The 21,180-nt window shown below is 42.9% G+C and overlaps 1 protein-coding gene across 1 annotated transcript in view; it reads left to right on the top strand.

The window, feature by feature from the left end:
- The window catches only part of LOC126470149 (activating signal cointegrator 1 complex subunit 2 homolog), a 35,745-nt gene extending 19,697 nt beyond the window's left edge, over positions 1-16,048 (top strand). The window contains exons 2-3 of the mRNA XM_050097762.1: positions 661-914; positions 15,270-16,048. Of these exons, the coding sequence (XP_049953719.1) occupies positions 661-914; positions 15,270-15,717 (702 nt within the window). The 3' untranslated portion in view covers positions 15,718-16,048. The remainder of the gene's footprint in view (positions 1-660; positions 915-15,269) is intronic.
- The last annotated feature ends 5,132 nt before the right edge of the window (positions 16,049-21,180 follow it).

Genomic DNA, 21,180 nt, shown 5'->3' on the forward strand with positions numbered 1-21,180 from the left:
ACCGGGTCAAGATAAGATTAGACTACCTTGAACAATCGGGTCCTCTGCCGGTTGTTCGTGTCGTTCTAGAACGATATTTCGACGTCGTGTCTCACTGTCTTCTTCAGGTGGCTAGGGGACCACCTAAAGAATACAGCGAATCACTCTGTCAAAATATAGTGCAAGAACGACGCGAACATCCGGCAGAAGATCTGATTATTCAACATGTCAACATATCGCCTGGAAAAACTAAAGAATTACATAAGATAGACTAATTAGCACGCACACGAAGGCATTTAAGTAGTCACAACTAGTGCGTTATATGCGTGAATGGATAAGAAAGAAACTTAATACGTGGTATTATGGGGAGTATCCTCTATCATACACACAGAGCGAGGTGACGCAGTGGTTAGCACACTGAACTCGCATTCAGGGGACCGACGTTTCAGATCTGACCAGCCATACAGATTTAGGTTTTATTTATATTGCCCGTGATTTCTCTGAGTCGTCCCAGATATGCCTTCCCCATCCCTGAAAAAGTCCGAGCTTGTCCTCCATCTCTAATGACCTCGATGTTGACGGGACGTTTTCCTGACGTAGAATTCATCATAGATTAAACTCGGCATCAGAAGTGGACGACACATCTTACGTATCGATTTGCAGTAATTTTTTGCCTAACAGCTGGGGATGAAAGCGGCGTTGGTGGCGGTGCTGACGCTCGTGGGAACGGCGATGTCGCAGTACCAATCGTTCTACGCAGGCGGTGGCTGGTCGTACCCGGGCCCGCTGCCGCAGTTCGCCGCGGCCAACTCTGAGGAAGGCCTTGAAAACCGTGTTGGTGCGACGACTACTACCACGCAGTCGCCTGAACAGTTCATCTCTTCGCAAGTCGGTGCCTGGCCAGAGGACCGTCAACCATTCTGGTTCGTCAACAGGTACGCAGATACTGCCACAGCACCACTAATGTTTGTTCGCAATGTGTCCTTGTGTCACTGTATCACTGTGGAGCTGTTGATACTTCTTCATCAATGATTCCAGCTTTGAACGAAGTCTGCGCGTGTTTTATCTTCCTACAGTACAATATCTAGTAGGAAGGAACATCCATTGGGAAACTAGAGACACTGGACATTTAAGACAATGTGATACTACACTACTGGTCATTAAAGTTGCTACACCAAGAAGAAATGCAGATGACAAACGGGTATTCATTCGACAAATATATTATACTAGAACTGACATAGGATTACATTTTCACGCAATCTGGATGCATAGATCCTGAGAAATCAGTATCCAGAACAACCACCTCTGGGCGTAATGACGGCCTTGATACGCCTGGGCATTGAGTCACACAGAGCTTGGATGGCGTGTACAGGTACAGCTGCCCATACAGCTTCAAGTCGATACCACAGTTCATCAAGCGTAGAGATTGGCGTATTGTAAGGAGCCAGTTGCTCGGCCACCATTGACCAGATGTTTTCAGTTGGTGAGCGATCTGGAGAATGTGTTGGCCAGGGCAGCAGTCGAACATTTTCTGTATCCAGAAAGACCCGTACAGGACCTGCAACATGCGGTCGTGCAGTATCCTGCTGAAATATAGGGTTTCGCAGGGATCGAATAAAGGGTAGAGCCACGGGTCGTAAGACATCTGAAATGTAACGTCCACTGTTCAAAGTGCCGTCAGTGTGAACAAGAGGTGAACGGGACATGTAACCAATGGCACCCCATACCACCACACCGAGTGATACGCCAGTATGGCGATGACGAATCCACGCTTCCAATGTGCGTTCACCGCGATGTCGTAAAACACGGATGCGACCTTCATAATGTTGTAAACAGAACCTGGATTCATCCGAAAAAATGACGTTTTGCCATTCGTGCACCCAGGTTCCTCGTGAGTACACCATCGCAGGTGCTCCTGTCTGTGATGCAGCATCAAGGGTAACCGCAACCATGGTCTCCGAGCTGATAGTCCATGCTGCTGCAAACGTCGTGGAACTGTTCGTGCAGATGGTTGTTGTTGTGGCGTAACAAGCTAGCTACGCCACACTGAGAAGGGAGCCGAAAGGCACGCGTACACACACGCCGACTGGCGTCAAGTCTGGAACAGGATAAGTATTGAATTCTAATAAGAAAAGTATGCAGCTCCTCGAATACTTATCTTTTATTTATCCTTGTGGTACATCGCTCTTGATAATACAAATAAGACTATCTTCAGATACGGTTAATGGCGCCTTGCTAGGTCGTAGCCATGGACTTAGCTGAAGGCTATTCTAACTGTTTCTCGGCAAATGAGAGCAAAGGCTTCGTCAGTGTAGTCGCTAGCAAAGTCGTCGTACAACTGGGGCGAGTGCTATTCCGTATCTCGAGACCTGCCTTGTGGTGGCGCTCGGTCTGCGATCACACAGTGGCGACACGCAGGTCCGACATGTACTAAATGGACCGCGGCCGATTTAAGCTACCACCTAGCAAGTGTGGTGTCTGGCGGTGACACCACAGTTGTTGTCTTGCAAACGTCCCCATCTGTTGAATCAGGGATCGAGACGTGGCTGCACGATCCGTTACAGCCATGCGGATAAGATGCCTGCCATCTCGACTGCAAGTGATACAAGGCCGTTGAGATCCAGCATGGCGTTCCGCATTACCCTCCTGAACCCACCGATTCCATATTCTGCTAACAGTCATTGGATCTCGACCAACGCGAGCAGCAGTGTCGCGATACGATAAAATACAATCGCAATAGGCTACAATCCGACCTTTATCAAAGTCGGAAACGTGATGGTACGCATTTCTCCTCCTTACCCGAGTCATCACAACAACATTTCACCAGGCAACGCCGGTCGACTGCTGTTTGTGTATGAGAAATCGGTTGGAAACTTTCCTCATGTCAGCACGTTGTAGGTGTCGCCACCGGCGCCAGCCTTGTGTGAATGCTCTTAAAAGCTAATCATTTGCATATCACAGCATCTTCTTCCTGTCGGTTAAATTTCGCGTCTGTAGCACGTCATCTTTGTGATGTAGCAATTTTAATGGCCAGTAGTGTACCTTATTACTAGCGAAACTTTGAGATTTTCCCCGCTTATAAATTTTCCAACAAATTTCGAGAATGAAGTCGTCTGACGTCTTCGACAACCGCCGACATTACGGCAGTTGCACATCCCATCATTTTCAAGGCGCAAATGCAACGAGAGAGCGCTTTGGAAGAAAATTTAGAAGTTCTGTATGGAGGGCATGTGCTGAAAGACAACACACACACACACACACACACACACACACACACACACACAGTAAACATAAGTGTCACCACACAACCACACAGACAAAGATAGTCTACATCAGATGTTATCAATACAAACACACACACACACACCTTTCGAACAGGCCTTGAAGGCAGAACGGTACCGACCGGCCACTGTGTCAACCTCAGCCCCTAGGCGTCACTGGATGTGAATACAGAGGGGCAGCGGTCAGCACACCGCTCTCCTGACTGTTGTCAGTTTGGGTGGCGGGTGCCGCTACTTCTCAGTCAAGTAGCCCCTCAGTTGGCCTCAAGGCCTGAATGCACCCCGCTTGCAAACAACATTCGGCAGACCCGGACGGTGAACCATCCAAGTGCTAGCCAAGCCTGACAGTTCTTAACATCCATGATCTGACGGGAACCGATGTTACCACTGCGGCAAGGCCGTTGGCGCCAGATGTTATCAGTAGTGAATATTAAGTAGCAGCAACTGAGTTAACGTTAAGTCTACTGTTTGACTAGGGAGAGAGCAAGATTCCAAACAGAATTTAAACAAAAACCTCCACTCTTCTTTGCAATATCGCTCGCTAATTTAATCTCAGCTGCTTCCTTAATAACACCATCCCAATAGCTGGAATAGCTGGAATAGCTGGAAGTGCGTGCCAGAATCTCCGTGTGTTTATATTCCATAGGATGAAGGGTACCGAGGAAATGTTATCCAACAGTTGATTTTCTCAGGTGTTTTAAGCGTGTGGGCCACTTACACTCAGTACACGAGTTCTCTACAGTCCAGATGGTCTGACAAGTGTAACATGCCACAGCTGCAAGAGATATGGTAGACACCCGCCTTACGTAAACCAAGATCATTCTTAACAGACCCTCCAGGTCCCTAATCTTAGATCAGGGCCGGCTATGGCGTGCCAAAGTTCATGCGTACAGCGTGTGCGGTCCACTGGCGAGCCGAGACCCGGCCTGGTACGCGGCTTTGCTCGCTCCTTCTCGGAAGAGCCTGGAACAGCGCCACATTTCATTTAACATTACGGTGCAGCATTTCGCGATCGTCACAATTCTCTGAGTTTGGCGGAATCGTGGTGTCAGCTCCGTTTACCTTTGCTATTTGTCCGCGGTATGAAGGACGTTCACAGGTCCAATGGCTGATTGCACAAAAGAGGCAGTCTAGCGATCTGTCGTCACAATCCTTTAAAATGGAAGGGAATTACAGATCAGAGGGATGAGAATTCTCAATTCACATAAGAGACGGGTCTTGCTTATTTGCTATGAAACGACATTATAATACCATCCCGAAAGAATTTAAACCTTTACATGACAATGAAAGAAAACAAAATTTCAAAGATCAATGGATGGGATTCATTGTTCTGTACATCAAGAAGCACTTTGTGGCAATTTTGCAAGCATGGAGCGCTTGAAGAAATTGGTAATACGAATAGTAAAATTTCTGAAGTTGCATCCGTTATTCCAATTCAGTTGCAATAGTTTTCAATGGAAATGAACGAAGAGTATGGAAACTTCATGTAGCACTTTGGCTAAGTCAAGGGGCATGATTAGAACGATTTTTCGATTAAAATATCTCTATTGTTGAATTTATGAAGGAAAATGGAATGCAGGAATGAAAATTAGAACGTCCAGAATGGACTGCAAACTTCGCATTTTAAGTTGACTTGACTACACGCTGCTCAAAGTAAGGCATTGCAAAGTATCTTCTTTGTGGTTTATGGGCATTCATTTAAAGAGGAAATCGCGTTGTAGAAGGGACACATTCTGACGAAGACAATCCAGTTTCCTAAGCTCACATGCGTTAAAGAAAGCCCGAGGTTTGAAGAATTTATTGTGGCCTTGCAAGAACTACAACGTTAGTTTTATAAAAGTTTTGAGGACAGTGTTAATCTTAGTCCGCAGCTCGTGGTCGTGCGGTGGCGTTCTCACTTCCCACGCCGGGTTCCCGGGTTCGATTCCCGGCGGGGTCAGGGATTTTCTCTGCTTCGTGATGACTGGGTGTTGCGTGCTGTCCTTAGGTTAGTTAGGTTTAAGAAGTTCTAAGCTCTAGGGGACTGATGACCATAGATGTTAAGTCCCATAGTGCTCAGAGCCATTTTTGTTAATCTTACATCTGTTTTCGAGTCTGTCTGCCGTTTCTGTTGAATGCGCCCCTGTGCATGTGCAGATGTAACTGATTGACTTCAAGGTAATTCCAGTTTCAATTACAAATCTTTTAACGTGAAAACTGTCCAGGACGTCTACATTGTTTTTCTCAGTTGGATTTTCCAAGTCTCCATAATAAGGCCGCAAAAGTGCTATAATATTTCGATCGACATACTGATGTGAAAGACCTTTTTTTCGAATATGAAACTACGTAAGTCACGTTTATGTGGCAACTTGAGAGCGAAACTCGCCGAAATTGTCAGTCTCTGTCCGTATGCCGACAGTTTGTACCTGATAGAAATTACATTGTATTTTCAGCACGACAAATATAATTAATTAATACTGAAAGCTTGTTTTGTTTGTAATGTATGTTGTTGAGAAATGTGAAATACAAAACCAGGTCATACGCGGTACGACTGCACTGCCATTTAAATTCGGCGCGTTCGCTGTTTTATCCTCTTCTCCCTACACGCGCTCAGACAGCGCGACGTGCTGGAGGCGGAAATACGAAGCGAGGCTGAGCACGTCAGCACTCGGTCCCGGGTATGGCCCGCGTGCCGAAATCTTGGCCATCCCTGTCTTAGATGACGGTCGAAAGAAATTTCACATCTCGTTTTCGCAGAAAATGATGAAACCTGTTAGTGCCACCTCCATATTATCATCACTCACTCGGTCCACGGCTGGTTGATAATGCGATGTGTGTCTCACCTGTATTTCACTAGAACCATTCTGGTTAAAGGTGACTGCGAGATGGACTAACTCAGCGTATAGGCTATCAGAGTCTGAGGTGAAGTAGGACCTATGAACCAAGGTACGAATTACCCCTTCATGCTGAGCCCAATGGTGACGACGACCTGTCTGAAGATACAAGGGTTTCCTGTTTGCGTATTGTCAATAACACTGGTACTCCGACATACCGTGTAGCGAAACCTCATGTTACTCTGCTGATACCTCCAGTAGAGTGGTGTGTGCATTACATTAAGAGCTCGAATAAATTCTTATATCGGTTAGAGGGATTGAGTTTGAATGCCACTGATATTTTAGTAAGTTTCGATATGGTCTCTTTCTTCACTCGCATTCCACTGTCTCGTCCGTTATGTTTAACTGAGGTTAGCTTTGTTGTTGAATTAACAAACCTATTTCGAATGTGTTGTCTTACTTTTTATTCGATGACCAGTTTTAAGCACAGACAGGAAGAGTAGTGATGGGGATGTTTTTGTCACCTATTGTTGCCAGTCTAAAACGTTTTCGATTATGTTGAGTCACAGTAATGCAGTACTGTTTAAAAAAGTAAACCATCATTTGACTATGTATTACTATATTTATCCTTTGTACTATCTAGATTTCGGCTTTTATGCCCTTCTAAAATACAATGCTAAAAGTTATTGGACCATTATTATGTCATATCTATTAAGGCAGTCCAGAGTAGAACTTGTTTATCTGCTTTGGACTGTTTTAACAGATATGACATAATAATGGTCCAACAACTTTTAGCACTGTACTTGAGAATGGCATAAAAACCGAAATCTAGATAGTACAAAAGATAGTAATGCACAGTCAAATTGCAATTTACTCTTCTAAACAGTATTGTCAGTCTGTTAATGTAAGATTTCCAGGAATGTGCCTTAGAGTCGGCGGCACTGAAACCTGCGTCTTTTTCAGATACGTAGGCGATAATTTTGTTGTTTGGCCTCATACAAATAAAAATTGAAATGACTTTGTGGAATATCTGAATTCAATTCACCCGTATATTCGCTTCATGATGGATGTAGGAAAGGATGGCTGCCTTCCCTTCCTTGGTATATTGGTCGGGAGGAAGGTTAATGGTACGTTCGGACATGCCGTTTATTGGAAGCCACCTCACACTGATTTACATTTCCAAACTGATTATTGTCACCACTCGGCTCAGCATGACGGGGAATTGACTATCTTGGGTTCTAGTACCCACGCCATCTCAGAACCTGAAAGTTTGTCAGCTGAGTTATCTCACTTCACGGTCTCATTTTGTCTGAATGGTTAAAGTGAAAGGCAGATGAGACACACGTGAATTGGCTGAGTGTTAAAAATAACAAGGTGGCATGAAAGTCTATGGTGTTTTTACGTTACGCATATAGCATTTCCAACAGGATTGGTCATATTTTACGAAAACATGACCACCATTTAAGATTGGGATCTTTTTAGTGTCCGTAAACTATAATCTCGGTTTGCGTAAGGCTGAGCCGGCCGCTGTAGCCGAGCGACTCTAGGCGCTTGAGTCCGGAACCTTGCTGATGCTACGGTCGCAGGTTCGAATCCTGCCTCGGGCATGGATGTGTGTGATGTCCTTAGGTTAGTTAGGTTTAAGTAGTTCTAAGTTTAGGGGACTGATGACCTCAGATGTTAAGTCCCATAGTGCTCAGAGCCATTTGAAACCTTTTTTTTTGCGTAAGGCTGGTGTGTGCCACATACCTTGCATTTGTGGCACATTGTGCATTGGTCAGACCATCAGGACCGTGAAGGACTGGTATATTGAGCATGAGTTGAAACACGACAGTAGTCTGCAACAGATGTGTTAGAATGGGAATGGCATGCGAACGTGTATTTTATCTCGTCGCTTATGCGCTTTGCCCTGTAATGAACATTTCTGACTGCGAGAATGTTAATTGTCAATAACTTTAAACCTAACCAAAACTGCACGAATTTACGTAGTACAAAAACTGAATCTGATGCAACACTATTGATTGGGAATGGCCCCGGTAATAAAACAAAACTTGATCAGTTTGAAAATAATGTTCCCTGTGCTTAATGAATGATATCCGTGAAATAATAAAATTTCTTACCTTTATCTGCGCAATGGTAACGCTCTTCCCACTGTTCTCTGTTAGTATATTAAATTGTATAGTTTGCATACAGCTATTGTGTAACGCTGTTGCTTATCATACATTTTAATTAAATCGAATATGGCTGAGATAATAACTTCTTGAGCAAAATAGTTTATCAAAAATGACATGGGTATGGTAACTGGTATTGATTTGTGGTAAATAACAATATGGCAATAACTTTAAAACTTGAATTTTGACTCTGAAAATTAATAACGCTCACAATTAACACACAATAAACTGATTATACAGTAACAGTTAGCTTTAGAGAGTCATTGGATGTGAGTGCCATACATTGTCTCAGTAATCACTTACGATTACGTGCATTGCATTGGTAACAGAACAACTTTCTTTACCTTAATTATTTCCAGTATGGTATCTTGGAAATAAAAAATCATCGTATATATCCAGCACACATCAGCTACAACTCGCCTTTACGCTTGAGAGTCCTCCATACATCTCGCTATCTAAAGTTACTCTACACATTACCCATAACACCTTGAACCAGCGATCGCTGTTGAACAGCGACGCCACTATACAATCGATACTACATTTGACCATCTCTGGTTCAATATAAAGTTTTCTTGTAAAATTTTATCCTGTGTATATACCTTTCAAAGAGTCACGCACGATTATAACAGCTCAGCAAATCTACTGCTGCAAAACATTGTCTTGGTACCGGTCATCCTATGGAAAATGGCAACGCAGAGAATCTGGCATGCACTTCCAGCTATTGGTACAATGTAATCAAAGATTTAAATTCTGCTTGGAATCTTGCTTTCTTCCTGTTCAAATAACAGAGGGACAGAGTTAACGCTACCTCACCTGTTGGTAATTAATATTCACTTTAGATAACATCTGCCGTTGGTCATCTTTGGTTGTGCTACGGCACCAGTGTTTACGGGGTGTGTGTGTGTGTGTGTGTGTGTGTGTGTGTGTGTTCTCTTTCGGCATATGCCCCATGTACCGAGATTTTAAATTTGCTTGCACACGGCTCTCATATTGCATTTGTGCCTTGAAAATGACGGGTTGTGCACCTGCCGAAATGTCGATGGTTGTCGAAGCTACTATCCTAGGCTAAATCCTCGTGAAGGTGGTTTATCGTTGCATTCCTCAGACCTGTTATGAAGTGGAGTGTCAAGTGGGTATCTGTATCGTGTAGATGGATAGAGTGAGTACTTGTGCAACGTAATATTGCTTGAGTATGGAGTAGGTGGCTGTCGCGAGTACTTGTGCAATGTAATATTGCTTGAATGTGGAGTGAAAGGAAGGGAGAGAATGAAACTCGGAGCAGGCATATGCTACAGAAGAGATGATACATGTCTCGAATAACACCAAGTATACCGATGAAGTCATCGTCTGATTTCGACACATGGATCATTCACTCAGCCACATAATCCAACTCACAGGAGACTGCGAACGCGTTTTTAAGTACTTTGGCGCACTGACGCAGATTTAAACGCTGACCCTCTCCTCATCTTCCCAAACAAAGTCCGATAATGGACATTTATTCTGTCACACCAGCTAATTTTGGGTCGTCCATCACCACTCTAGAATGTGTTTGCCATATCGACACCAGAATCGGCTTCTACACAACAATAAAACAAATAATTGCTCTGTAAACTGCTCTGTATTTGAAATATGAAACTCTCATCTACATTAGGGTTCCAGATGCCTCAATGATCGTCAAATGACTGTTCTTCATAGTGGAGATTAGAATCAAACACCGCTTTCAGTCACAATTATATTTTTCAAAGTTTTTATGTACAATGAATCGACATGTCATTAACTGCAACTACAGGTACTACACCAGTTACGTGCTGCGATTGCACTGATTATACATTGATGACTAATGTCGAGTACGCCGACTGTATTCTCAATTTCACCATTTAACATTTGAAACTGGCACTCTATTTCATCTGTGATCTTTCATGAGTACAAGGGATGCATAAAACTTTAAGTTGGTTTGAAAATAACATTGTTATGGAATTCATATAAGTATAGGCGCCCTCAATCTGGAGGTTGTTGGAAGCATTATAGTGCTGTACCAGATGTACCTCTGTTGGTGGTGATATGATTTGCCTCCCTGCGATCTTCGAAGAGACTTGTCTAACCAGTTAAACGAACACTTAAAGTTTAACACGAGTATCAAAGCACGGTGCAAGTCAGTGTTTCTCACACAAAAATCACTTCCTGAGATGACAAAAGGATAAACGACCAAAAAAAAAAAAAAATCCTAGGACTGACAAGTCACTGAATAACAGACTTTTGAACAGATAGTCGAACTAGGTAGGCACACGGAACACGGTTATCTACTAGAAATAGCATGTATTTCTTACCCAAAGAATCAGCCATTAGTGAGACACCAACAATAATTTAACGTGGAACATGAACACCGGCACGACTTCGCTTATTCACATTCATAGAGCATTTTCGAAGGTGAAACCCGTGTTTAAAGCCAGCTGGAACATGAACTGAAACTCTAATCTGTGAGTTTTACATGTGGATTCTAAGTACAAGTAGGAACAGCCAGACATTGTTTATTAAAATGACACCGTTACTGTATACAAAGTGTTAGGTCCATCTTCAGACGGTTGTTAATATTTAACTCGATCCATTTAAATAGTTCTGACCATATAACGTCTATTTTCAGTTGTGGTGAAATTGTGTTAGGTTAGTGATGCCCTACAGCAACACAAGATATTGTAAGAGGACTATTTTATTTTCATTTCCACAAAACAACATAATTAGCTTTGTAACTGCTACGTGCGGCCGGCCGTTGTGGCCGAGCGGTTCTAGGCGCTTCAGTCTGGAACCGCGCGATCGCTACGGTCGCAGTTTCGAACCCTGCCTCGGGCATGGATGTGTGTGATGTCCTTAGGTTAGTTAGGTTTAAGTAGTTCTAAGTTCTAGGGGACTGATGACCTCAGATGTTAAGTCCCATAGTGCTTAGAGCCACTTTTTTTGCTACGCGCATAAAACATCCTGCTTTGTTTTTGTGGACCCGATGTTTGCTGTTGGTGAGCTTCACATAACGCGGAAAAATAAGCTCATTTTATATTTCAGACTTCCATTCAGTGTAAAGCACCGCACACACACACCTCAATTCTGATGAAATTTGACAGACAGAAAATAGTGCCATAGAATACGTATTTGGACATGTTACAACATCGATATAATTTTTACAGAAATTTGTTGTCCGTGACAGGATTTACAATAAAATAAAATAAGTAATTCCTGGATCGCTGAAGAAACTTACTGCGACTATGCTGCAACTCGTGAATTGACATAAGTATCGCCACAAGGAGTTGTTGTTATATAAACCTTCTTTAAGCAATTTGCGTTGAAGTAACTTTTCTTGATAATACAAATATTTGACAGTGTTTGATTGTTGTTATTAATAAAAGTAACAATTAACCTGTATTTTCCACAGCTATGGCCCCATTATGTCAGTTTTGGACAAAATAATCTTTGAAGTCTTAATCTGGTACAACCACTTCACTACCGAGCCTTACGTTCTGTACGATATCTGATCAAGTTATATGTATACAACGCTAGAAGGACGTTGCAGGCGCGATGATGTTGCACGCATAGCGTTCTCTCTCGCAAGCTAGCAGGAGAGAAAAGCTCAGGGGTCTGCAACACGATCAGGTGAGGTATACTAAGCACAAAGAGTCAACCTGGAGGACTACAGATCGCCAAAGCGTCACTGGTTAATTTCTGGAATCTAAAAGTGTAGTAGAGGCGCTCACAACCAATATGTGAGAACTGAACATGTTAAGTTTCAAAAACTGTAGGCAGAAGGGTAGGGTGGAGGGAATCGATCCGCGAAGCCAGCAGCCATCATACGGTACTCTCACCGTGATTTCCTTATTGTGGCATTAACTCCACTGAAGACCTTGACGGTTCGTTGCGAAGTACGGTAACCTGGTTTTCGTGCTGGCATTTTGTCAGTCACACATCACACAGACATTGTAATGGTCAAATTGCATCTTTTTCCAGATCGTGTTCCTTGTCACTTCCATACTACTGCAATCCAAAAGTTCTGAAAACTGTATGTGAGCCATACATTTTTGGAAATACAGGGTCGAAAACAAAATGAAACACCCTTAAAGACAAGGTCATTTTATTGACAAGTTATGTGACAGAAAACTCATCATTGTAGGAGTAGTATATGATAACAAACTCAGACCGAATGAAACACTCATGTCACAGTAAGGGGAGCTCGACCTGTCGCATCAGTACACAGATATCCCACTCAGGCGGCAACGCAGACGTACATTCTCACAAAGGTGTCGAATAGCATCTTGTGATAGATTGTCCGAAGATTTTCGCACCTTTAGTTCCATTTATGCAGTGGTTCCTGTAGGCTACGGTGAACGAATAAGTTCCAGCTTCACCTATACGTGTTCAATAGTAGAGAGATCTGGTTATCTTGCTGGCTAGGCAGTAGTTGTGTAGTACGAAAAGCATATAGCGTCACAGCATCCGTATTTGGACGTGCGTTGTCCAGCTGAAAAAGCGCAGCACCATCACATCGACGAAATGGCAGGAGCAAGGTGATAACCTGTGCAGTGTAATGGTCCTGCAGAAACATCAAATGTTACCACGCGTTCTAAATGATAGCCCCCATAACATGAAGCCCAGGGCGAGACCTGTCTGTCGTGGGTGAATGCATTCTGAAATAGACCGCTCACAAGGTTTACGTCTTACTCGTGTACGTCCATCATCCGCATACAGATAAAACTTACACTCATCACTCTAGTCGACAGAGCGCCATTCCACACTCTAGTCGACTCTTTGACGACACCAGAGTAGGTATGCTTGGCAGTGTCGTGATGTCAGTTGTTGCCTGGCCAGAAGCACACGTGCCGGCCGGAGTGGCCGAGGGGTTTTAGGCGCTACAGTCTGGAACCGAGCGACCGCTGCGGTCGCATATTCGAATCCTGCCTCGGGCATGGGTGGTTGTGATGCCCTTAGGTTAGTTAGGTTTAAGTAGTTCCAAGTTCTAGGGGACTGATGACCACAGCAGTTAAGTCCCATAGTGCTCAGAGCCATTTGAACCAGAAGCACGCGTGATCTTAGTCTTGGTGCCAGCACACCATCTCCGATGGTGATATCGGAGATCGTGTGCTGGCACCAAGACTAAGATCATGCGTGCTTCTGGCCAGGCAACAACTGACATCACGACACTGCCAAGCATGACACAGCAGGTAAACATGTGCCCAGATTCCATCACGTGACGTTAAACTGTACCTTAGGGTCTCATAACTTACTTATCACGACTAGTACCTGTGAAAAAATGTATTATATATGTGAAAAAAAGTTCCACTGTCGCTTTCACTGTGAACAATAGCGGCGTTATTTACACTACTGGCCATTAAAATTGCTACACCACGAAGATGACGTGCTACAGATGCGAAATTTAACAGACAAGAAGAAGATGCTGTGATATGCAAATGATTAGCTTTTTAGAGCATTCACACAAGGTTAGCGCTGTTGGCGACACCTACAACGTGCTGACATGAGGAAAGTTTCCAACCGATTTCTCATACACGAACGGCAGTTGACCGATGTTGCGTGGTGAAACATTGTTGTGATGCCTCGTGTAAGGAGCAGAAATGCGTACCATCACGTTTCCCACTTTGATAAAGGTCGGATTGTAGCCTGTCGCGATTACGGTTTATCGTATGGCGACATTGCTGCTCGCGTTGGCCGAAATTCGGTGACTGTTAGCAGAATACGGAATCGGTGGGTTCAGGAGGGTAAAACGGAACGCTGTGCTGGATACCAACAGCCTCGTATCATTAGCAGTCGAGATGACAGGCATCTTATCCGCAAGGCTGTAACGGATCGTGCAGCTACGTCTCGTTCCCTGAGTCAACAGATGGGGACGTTTGCAAGACAACAACCATGTGCACGAACAATTAGACGACGATTGCAGCAGCACGGGCCATCAGCTCGGAGACGGTGATTGCGGTTACCCTTGACGCTGCATCACAGACAGGACCGCCTGCAATGGTGTACTCGACGACGAACCTGGATGCACGAATGGCAAAACGTCATTTTTTGGATGAATCCAGGTTCTGTTTACAGCATCATGATGGTCGCATCCGTGTTTGGCGACATCGTGGTGAACGCACATTGGAAGCGTGTATTCGTCATTACCATACTGGCGTATCACCGGGCGTGATGGTATGGGGTGGCATTGGTTACACGTCTCAGTCACCTCTTGTTCGCACTGATGGCACTTTGAGCAGTGGACGTTACATTTCAGATGTCTTACGACCCGTGGCTCTACCCTTCATTCGATCCTTGCGAAACCCTACATTTCAGCAGGATAATGCACGACCGCATGTTGCAGGTCCTGTACGGGCCTTTCTGGATACAGAAAAGGTTCGACTGCTGCCTTGGCCAGCACATTCTCCAGATCTCTCACCAATTAAAAACGTCTGGTCAATGGTGGCCGAGCAACTGGCTCATCACAATACGCCAGTCACTACTCTTGATGAACTGTGGTATTGTGTTGAAGCTGCATGGGGAGCTGTACCTGTACACGCCATCCAAACTCTGTTTGACTCAATGCCCAGGCGTATCAAGGCTGTTATTACGGCCAGAGGTGGTTGTTCTGGGTACTGATTTCTCAGGATCTATGCACCCAAATTGCGTGAAAATGTAGTCGCATGTCAATTCTAGTATAATATATTTGTCCAATGAATACCCGTTTATAATCTGCATTTCTTCTTGGTGTAGCAGTTTTAATGACCAGTAGTGTAGTTTGTTATAATGCTTCATTCAAAATTAAAAAACCTCATTGAATGACTTGAAGTTATTGCATTTCCAGTCCTCGATGTACTGTCGGAGGAATGATTTAATACAGAAATAAAACGGACATGAGGAAAGAGCATTTCACGATGAGAAAATGCGTGGGAACACATGTGGGTAAAAATCAAGGGGTCTGGTGTGTAATAAAAGCGATCGGCCATATTTTGTTATACAATATTAACTCCATAAAAACACCCATTATTTTCTTTCAGGGAGCACATTCAGCAGCACCTCGGACGTCCACAGCCTCAAGGATTTCCGCAGGGGCAAGGGACACAGCGGCAGCCACAGAATCAGCCGAATACGCAGACACAAAGGCCAGATGCTCAGCGTCAACCACAGAACCAGCCGGATTCACAAACGCAGCCTCAGTCGCAACCTCAAGATCTGCCGAACACACGTTCGCGGACACCAGTCACCCAGACCGAAATCCGAAAACAACCTGAAATAGGGTCACAGACAGAAGACAATCAGTCGCAAGTGCAGAACCAGCTGGAAGCTGATCGGCAGTACCAGTTGTGGCTACAGAACCAGTTCTTCGCTCGACGTCCGCAGCAGTGGTCGGCACAGAATCAGCCCGGCATACAGACACAAATTGCTCAGGAGCCACTCCGGTGGCGGGGTCGCCCTGGTACCAAGACCATTTACGGGCGACAATAGGGACTGGCACTACCCACTTTCCTCATTTTATTCCACATTATTGAAACACAAGTCCTACCGGAACGAGTAAGAATCTTGACAGCAGTATAAAATGCTTTATTTACTTTCTGTACCAAAAAGTTAGAAACGCGAAATTATTGTGAAAATGTTGACAATTCACCTTAATATAGTTGGTAATAAAGATACTAATAGAATTAGATTGGTGTTTACAGTTTCCCCAAATTACTTGATGTGAACTTGAGGATGGTTACTTAAGTATGACATCCTCACCCTTGGTCAATGTGAGTTTGTGCTGTAACACGTGTAATAAATATGTCAACGGTATATGAAACTCCAGTCTTTCTTCTCACTCTTACACTGACTTCATCAGTAAGCTTATGATGGACAGATCATTAAACAGTCACCATAACTGTAGACGATTGAATCTGAGAGAGTGTTGCAGACCTGATTTTTATACCTCTAAAGTATCTTGGCCTTTCTTCTTTGGTCGTCCTCCTGCGACTGTTGGATTTGCTGGACAGCTGTTAAATAACACACACAAATCTACACACATTGTCTATCTCCTCATATTATTTGTCAGCTGGTAAAATTTCGATGTTCAGCTTGTATTGAGGAATTTTGACAGTAAGTGTATCACAGGTCACTACTTCAAACCATCTAAAAACGGATTAAAAGATTTTTTTTTCACTTTAACTACCGACGACTGACTGATAACACAGTGGGTATGCTTAACGTATGGTCCGCACTGATTGAATGTTTGTCACTGACTGACTTAGTAGCTTTACATTATGATAGCTGAATACCATTTGACTAATAACATAATGACTATACTGTCTGACTAGCAAACTGCATCATGTTCACTCCCGGGCACTGACTGATTATGGCTCGGCAACACTTATTTACAGGCGCACGTACTACAGAAAATTATGGACTGTCAAAATACTGGACTATTATGTTTTAGTTATTGACATAAAACACGTATAACTAGCAAAAAAATGGCTCTAAGAACTATTGGACTTAACGTCTGAGGTCATCAGTTCCCTAGACTTAGAACTATATAAACCTAACTAACCTAAGGAGATCACACACATCCATGCCCGAGGCAGGATTCAAACCTGCGAGCGTAGGAGCCGCGTGGTTCCGGACTGAAGCGCCTAGAACCGCTCGGCCACCGCGGCCGGCTATAAGTAGCAAATGACAAAATTATCATCACTGGAGTATTACGTTTTATTTACTAACATAAAACACGTATAACTAGCAAATAACAAAATTATCAGTACCATTTTATGGTACAGCCATTTAATGTGGAGGGCGCCTCCCAAAATTCACAAGTCCTACCCCAACCCTAGAAGTCCGCACAGAAACTCCAGTTTTGGAGTAAACTTTGAATATGTTTAATGAAACCACAATCTTTTGTTATACTGTAGATCGTCTGTGACAGTCCACAGTGATTGACAAATTCGAAAGCAGCCGTCAGGCCTATAAAAGCTACTCCTCTAATTTTCCGTCTTTCAAAGTCATCCTCAATAAGTTACGTGAGATTGAGGACCTGAGACGTACTGCATTTTCCCGGTCTGAAACATGTTTGTTCTTGTATTAGAACTGGCTCTACAACATGAATCAAGCGATTTAGCACCATTCACTTGTGGGGCAGCGGGTGGAATAATTGTTAATGTTCCTATTATTTATTTAATGCTGTTGTTTGCCGTTCTCAACACTGGCTCTCTAACTACAATATTGGCAACCAGAAAGTGATTAGCAAAACGTGAAGCCTGTAATTAGAATTCCTAGTGCCCACTTCATCTGAGAAATACATTTATAGCTACAGCTTATAGCTCTGAGGAATTGGGAGATTGTCTGGGATTCATAATCAAAAACCATTCTCTCTAAAATGTTCACTATATTCTGAAAGTCACAGACCAAAAAGAATCCACACAATCCAACTACCAGAGCAGTTCAGAGTCTAATGCATTGATGCAACTATAACTGTTCAAATTAAATGTTTAAGTGAATGCTCGCCATAATTTGATGATAATGTTCATCAAACGCCATGCTAATAATGGTAGAATGTCTGTCCTGCGGCGGCCCGTGAAAATACGACATACGCAAACTAAAGATAGATCATTAATGTCATCCCAAAATTAACACTTCACTCGAAAACGATTTCATGGTTACGCGTATCCCGAGTAACTTATTACTGCATCCGAGGCTCTTTATATCAATGATACCGACGCGACGCGACTCCCGGCACAGGTGGTGCGCTAATCAGCATCTGGAGAGAACTGGGGCCTTCTTTCTTTTCACGCAGCTTTCTTACGTATAACGCCGTATAAATCCGCGGTGCGGACGGCTAAGGGAACGCCTGATCAAATCTGCTCTCCCGACTAGCCGCTGGGCTAGTAATGCACCACTTTAAGTTATCGAATAAATCATTGCTTCCTTTGCTGATGGTCGATGAAGCTCTCAATTTAAATGTGCAATAAGCACACAGGTAAGTAATCATAATAAAAGTCTGACGTGGCTAAGTCAAATATTTTGGGCGAGATAATTAATTTAATTACACTACACAGTAGACGAGCTCTGAACTTGCCCTTTGGAAAAACGCTATCGCTATAGTTTTATAGTTATTCAGTTGAAACTTCTCACATTTTTATGATTATAGCGGATCTCCCCTCTACTTAAACATCCTAGCTTTATTTATTCGCCTACTTAATCTATCTTGCTTCCTTAATTTCTAAGACAAAAACCAGAAAATCATGAGTTTCAACTAAAATTTTAATTTGTAAGATCCAGAATACTGTTTCTACTAAATTATTATGCAAAAGGAATCTAAATATAAATTTTTAAGTTTCTAGCTCTTTTCTGTTGCGCCAATGATTTTTACAGAAAAACATCCAAATTTCGAAAATGGTTAAAGTTATTGAACTGATATCCAACACATATTGATTTTGTCTTACTCCTGACATGCTAGAAACGTTTCAGGTTATTTACTTCATTTTAAAGTATTGTGCAATATTTATGACGTCAGCGGACTAGGCTGGCACACAATGGAAAGACTGATGTGAATTTTATAAGGCGTGAGTATGCTGCTTCCCTACACACTCAAAGATACTGAGCAGATGACACAAGAAGGATATTGGCCTGTAGGTTTATGGCTCAGATGACAGTTTTCCGAGATTTAAGATACGGATTACACAAGATTCTCTCCAGATTTTGGGGAAATTATAGGCTTTTATACAGTTGTTGAAAAGTGCAAAAATCCACTCTCTCGCTTGACCACCAAATTGTTTGATCTGCTCCATTCTGATGCCATATACCTCTACTGGTTTGCCGGCTATACAGCTGTTTCTGGCTGCATTTAATTCTACTATGCAAAAAGGCTGTAAAAGTTTGCTAGTCTACTTCTTCTGCCGGTACAAGTTTGCAATCTGACTTACGTATTCGATACTCCATTTTACCGCTGTTTGCAGATTGCCGAGCAATTTGTTTATCTGTTACATTTGCACGTTCCTTTGTAGTTGTTGAGTCACAGCTCAGACCTTTAAGAAACCTCCAGGCTTTGTTACTACTCTTGCTCAGATATATGTCCTCCATCAATGTATATCAAGCATTTTCTTTGTTCTTGGACATTGCTGTTAATAACTCTCCTCCGGCCTGCAAGGTGTCGTCTCTAAAAGGACCATTACTGAAGAGATCAAGATAGTTTTCCAAACTTTGCTGAGTTTCTGAAGGAGTGAAGCTGATTGCTGCACATGATACCGCTACATAGGTTCCTAGTTTATAAATTCAGTTACTGACCCGAACATCAGCACTCCAGAAGAAAGTCTATTATCTAGCAGTTAAGCTACCCTTTAAGTCATCAAATACTGAAATCTGTAGTAGGTCGCTTCAACTCTTTTAGAAAAAAAAACCACTCGTAGTGGTCACTCAGACAGAATTTGGCAACGTAAATAAAGAGACGGTCAATCGTATAGTCTCCTGGTTGAAAATCTCGAGAAACTTAGGTGACGTTGCTACTTTCACTGTAAAAATTATGATTCCAAACATTACATCAAAATCATCAAATCGTCACGTCATAGCGCGCTTAATCAAAATGTGTGTGTGAATTCCTAAGGGACCAAACTGCTAAGGTAATCGGTCCCTAGTCTTACACGCTACTTAAACTAACTTATGCTAAGAACAACACACTCACCCAGGCCCGGTGGAGGACTCGAACCTCCGGCCGGAGGGGCCACGCAGTTCGTGACATGGCGCCTCAAACCGCGCGGCCGCTCTTATTCCCGCATCATAAGTACACATGCAAACTAAAAAGTTGCCAAATATTTTTTTGGTTCGAGCGCGATCGTTTCGGAACAATACGAGAATTGATAAGAACCTCATAAGTCATCTTGCGAAGAATTTGAGGTATCACGAGGCAGCACGTCGACTGCTCTTTAAAAGTGATGGATGAACTGAAATTGGCTGTGAACAAGCAACAGGTTACTACTATGTGTTTTTTATACTTCAGCAAAGCTTTCGACTTTGTCAGATTTGGCATTCTACTTGCGAAACTCACAAGTTAAAAATTTTATTCACATACACTACAATGTTTCTGCTCGTACCTTACATCCCACCATCAAAGTGTAATAATCGGAGGAACAGGGTGACAATGGAAGGATGAAGTATGAGGTGTCCGCATTGGTCAGTGCAGGGTCCATTACTTTTCTCATGGTGTGTTACTGATGTATCAACTCCTCTCTCCCACTGAAAATATCACTTCTATGCTGATGACCTCCTGTCACAGCATGTGCAAGTCCAGGTAAACACTGACTTGATTTATCACAGTGGGAATAGATTATAGGTTTGAAACTTAATGCACCTAAAACGTGAGCAATTTTAATCGCTCACAAAAGGCTTACTACCTTTCAGTTCAGAAAATTACTTCCACACCTAGTCCTAAACGGTACAGAAATAACATTCCTTCCTCTTCAAAGAGCTTGCAGTTAATACTGCACTATTACTTACATTGAGATTTTTGGACCATATCACTCCTGTCTACGAATAAACAACATTGTTTCGTGCAGATAATCGTAGAGACCATCAAATCCTCTGTTGGTTCTACTGTTTTCTCAACAATTGCATTTCCGGTTACTCTTCTACGACTATAACACTTCTAACAAAACAAAATTTCAGAAATATTGGTTCTCAACAGGATAAAATTCTCTTTATACCACTACGTCAGTCATGTCGTGAAAATCATTTTCTGTAATAGGATCACAACTTTGGAACGATTTTCACCAAAATCTCAGAGAAACTACAATCATTTCCAGCATCAAAAGACGGTTAAAGTCTTCTATTACAATAGCCATCTCTTCCACATACTGGTCTGCAGCTCACTTCAGATCAGCAACCCACCCTCACCTGCCCTCCCCCTTGTGTCAGTATTGAAAGAGTCAGCTTTATCATAACTTTTGCTATAACTGA

Source organism: Schistocerca serialis, chromosome 3 (assembly GCF_023864345.2).
Source record: "Schistocerca serialis cubense isolate TAMUIC-IGC-003099 chromosome 3, iqSchSeri2.2, whole genome shotgun sequence".
Lineage (NCBI taxonomy): Eukaryota > Metazoa > Arthropoda > Insecta > Orthoptera > Acrididae > Schistocerca > Schistocerca serialis.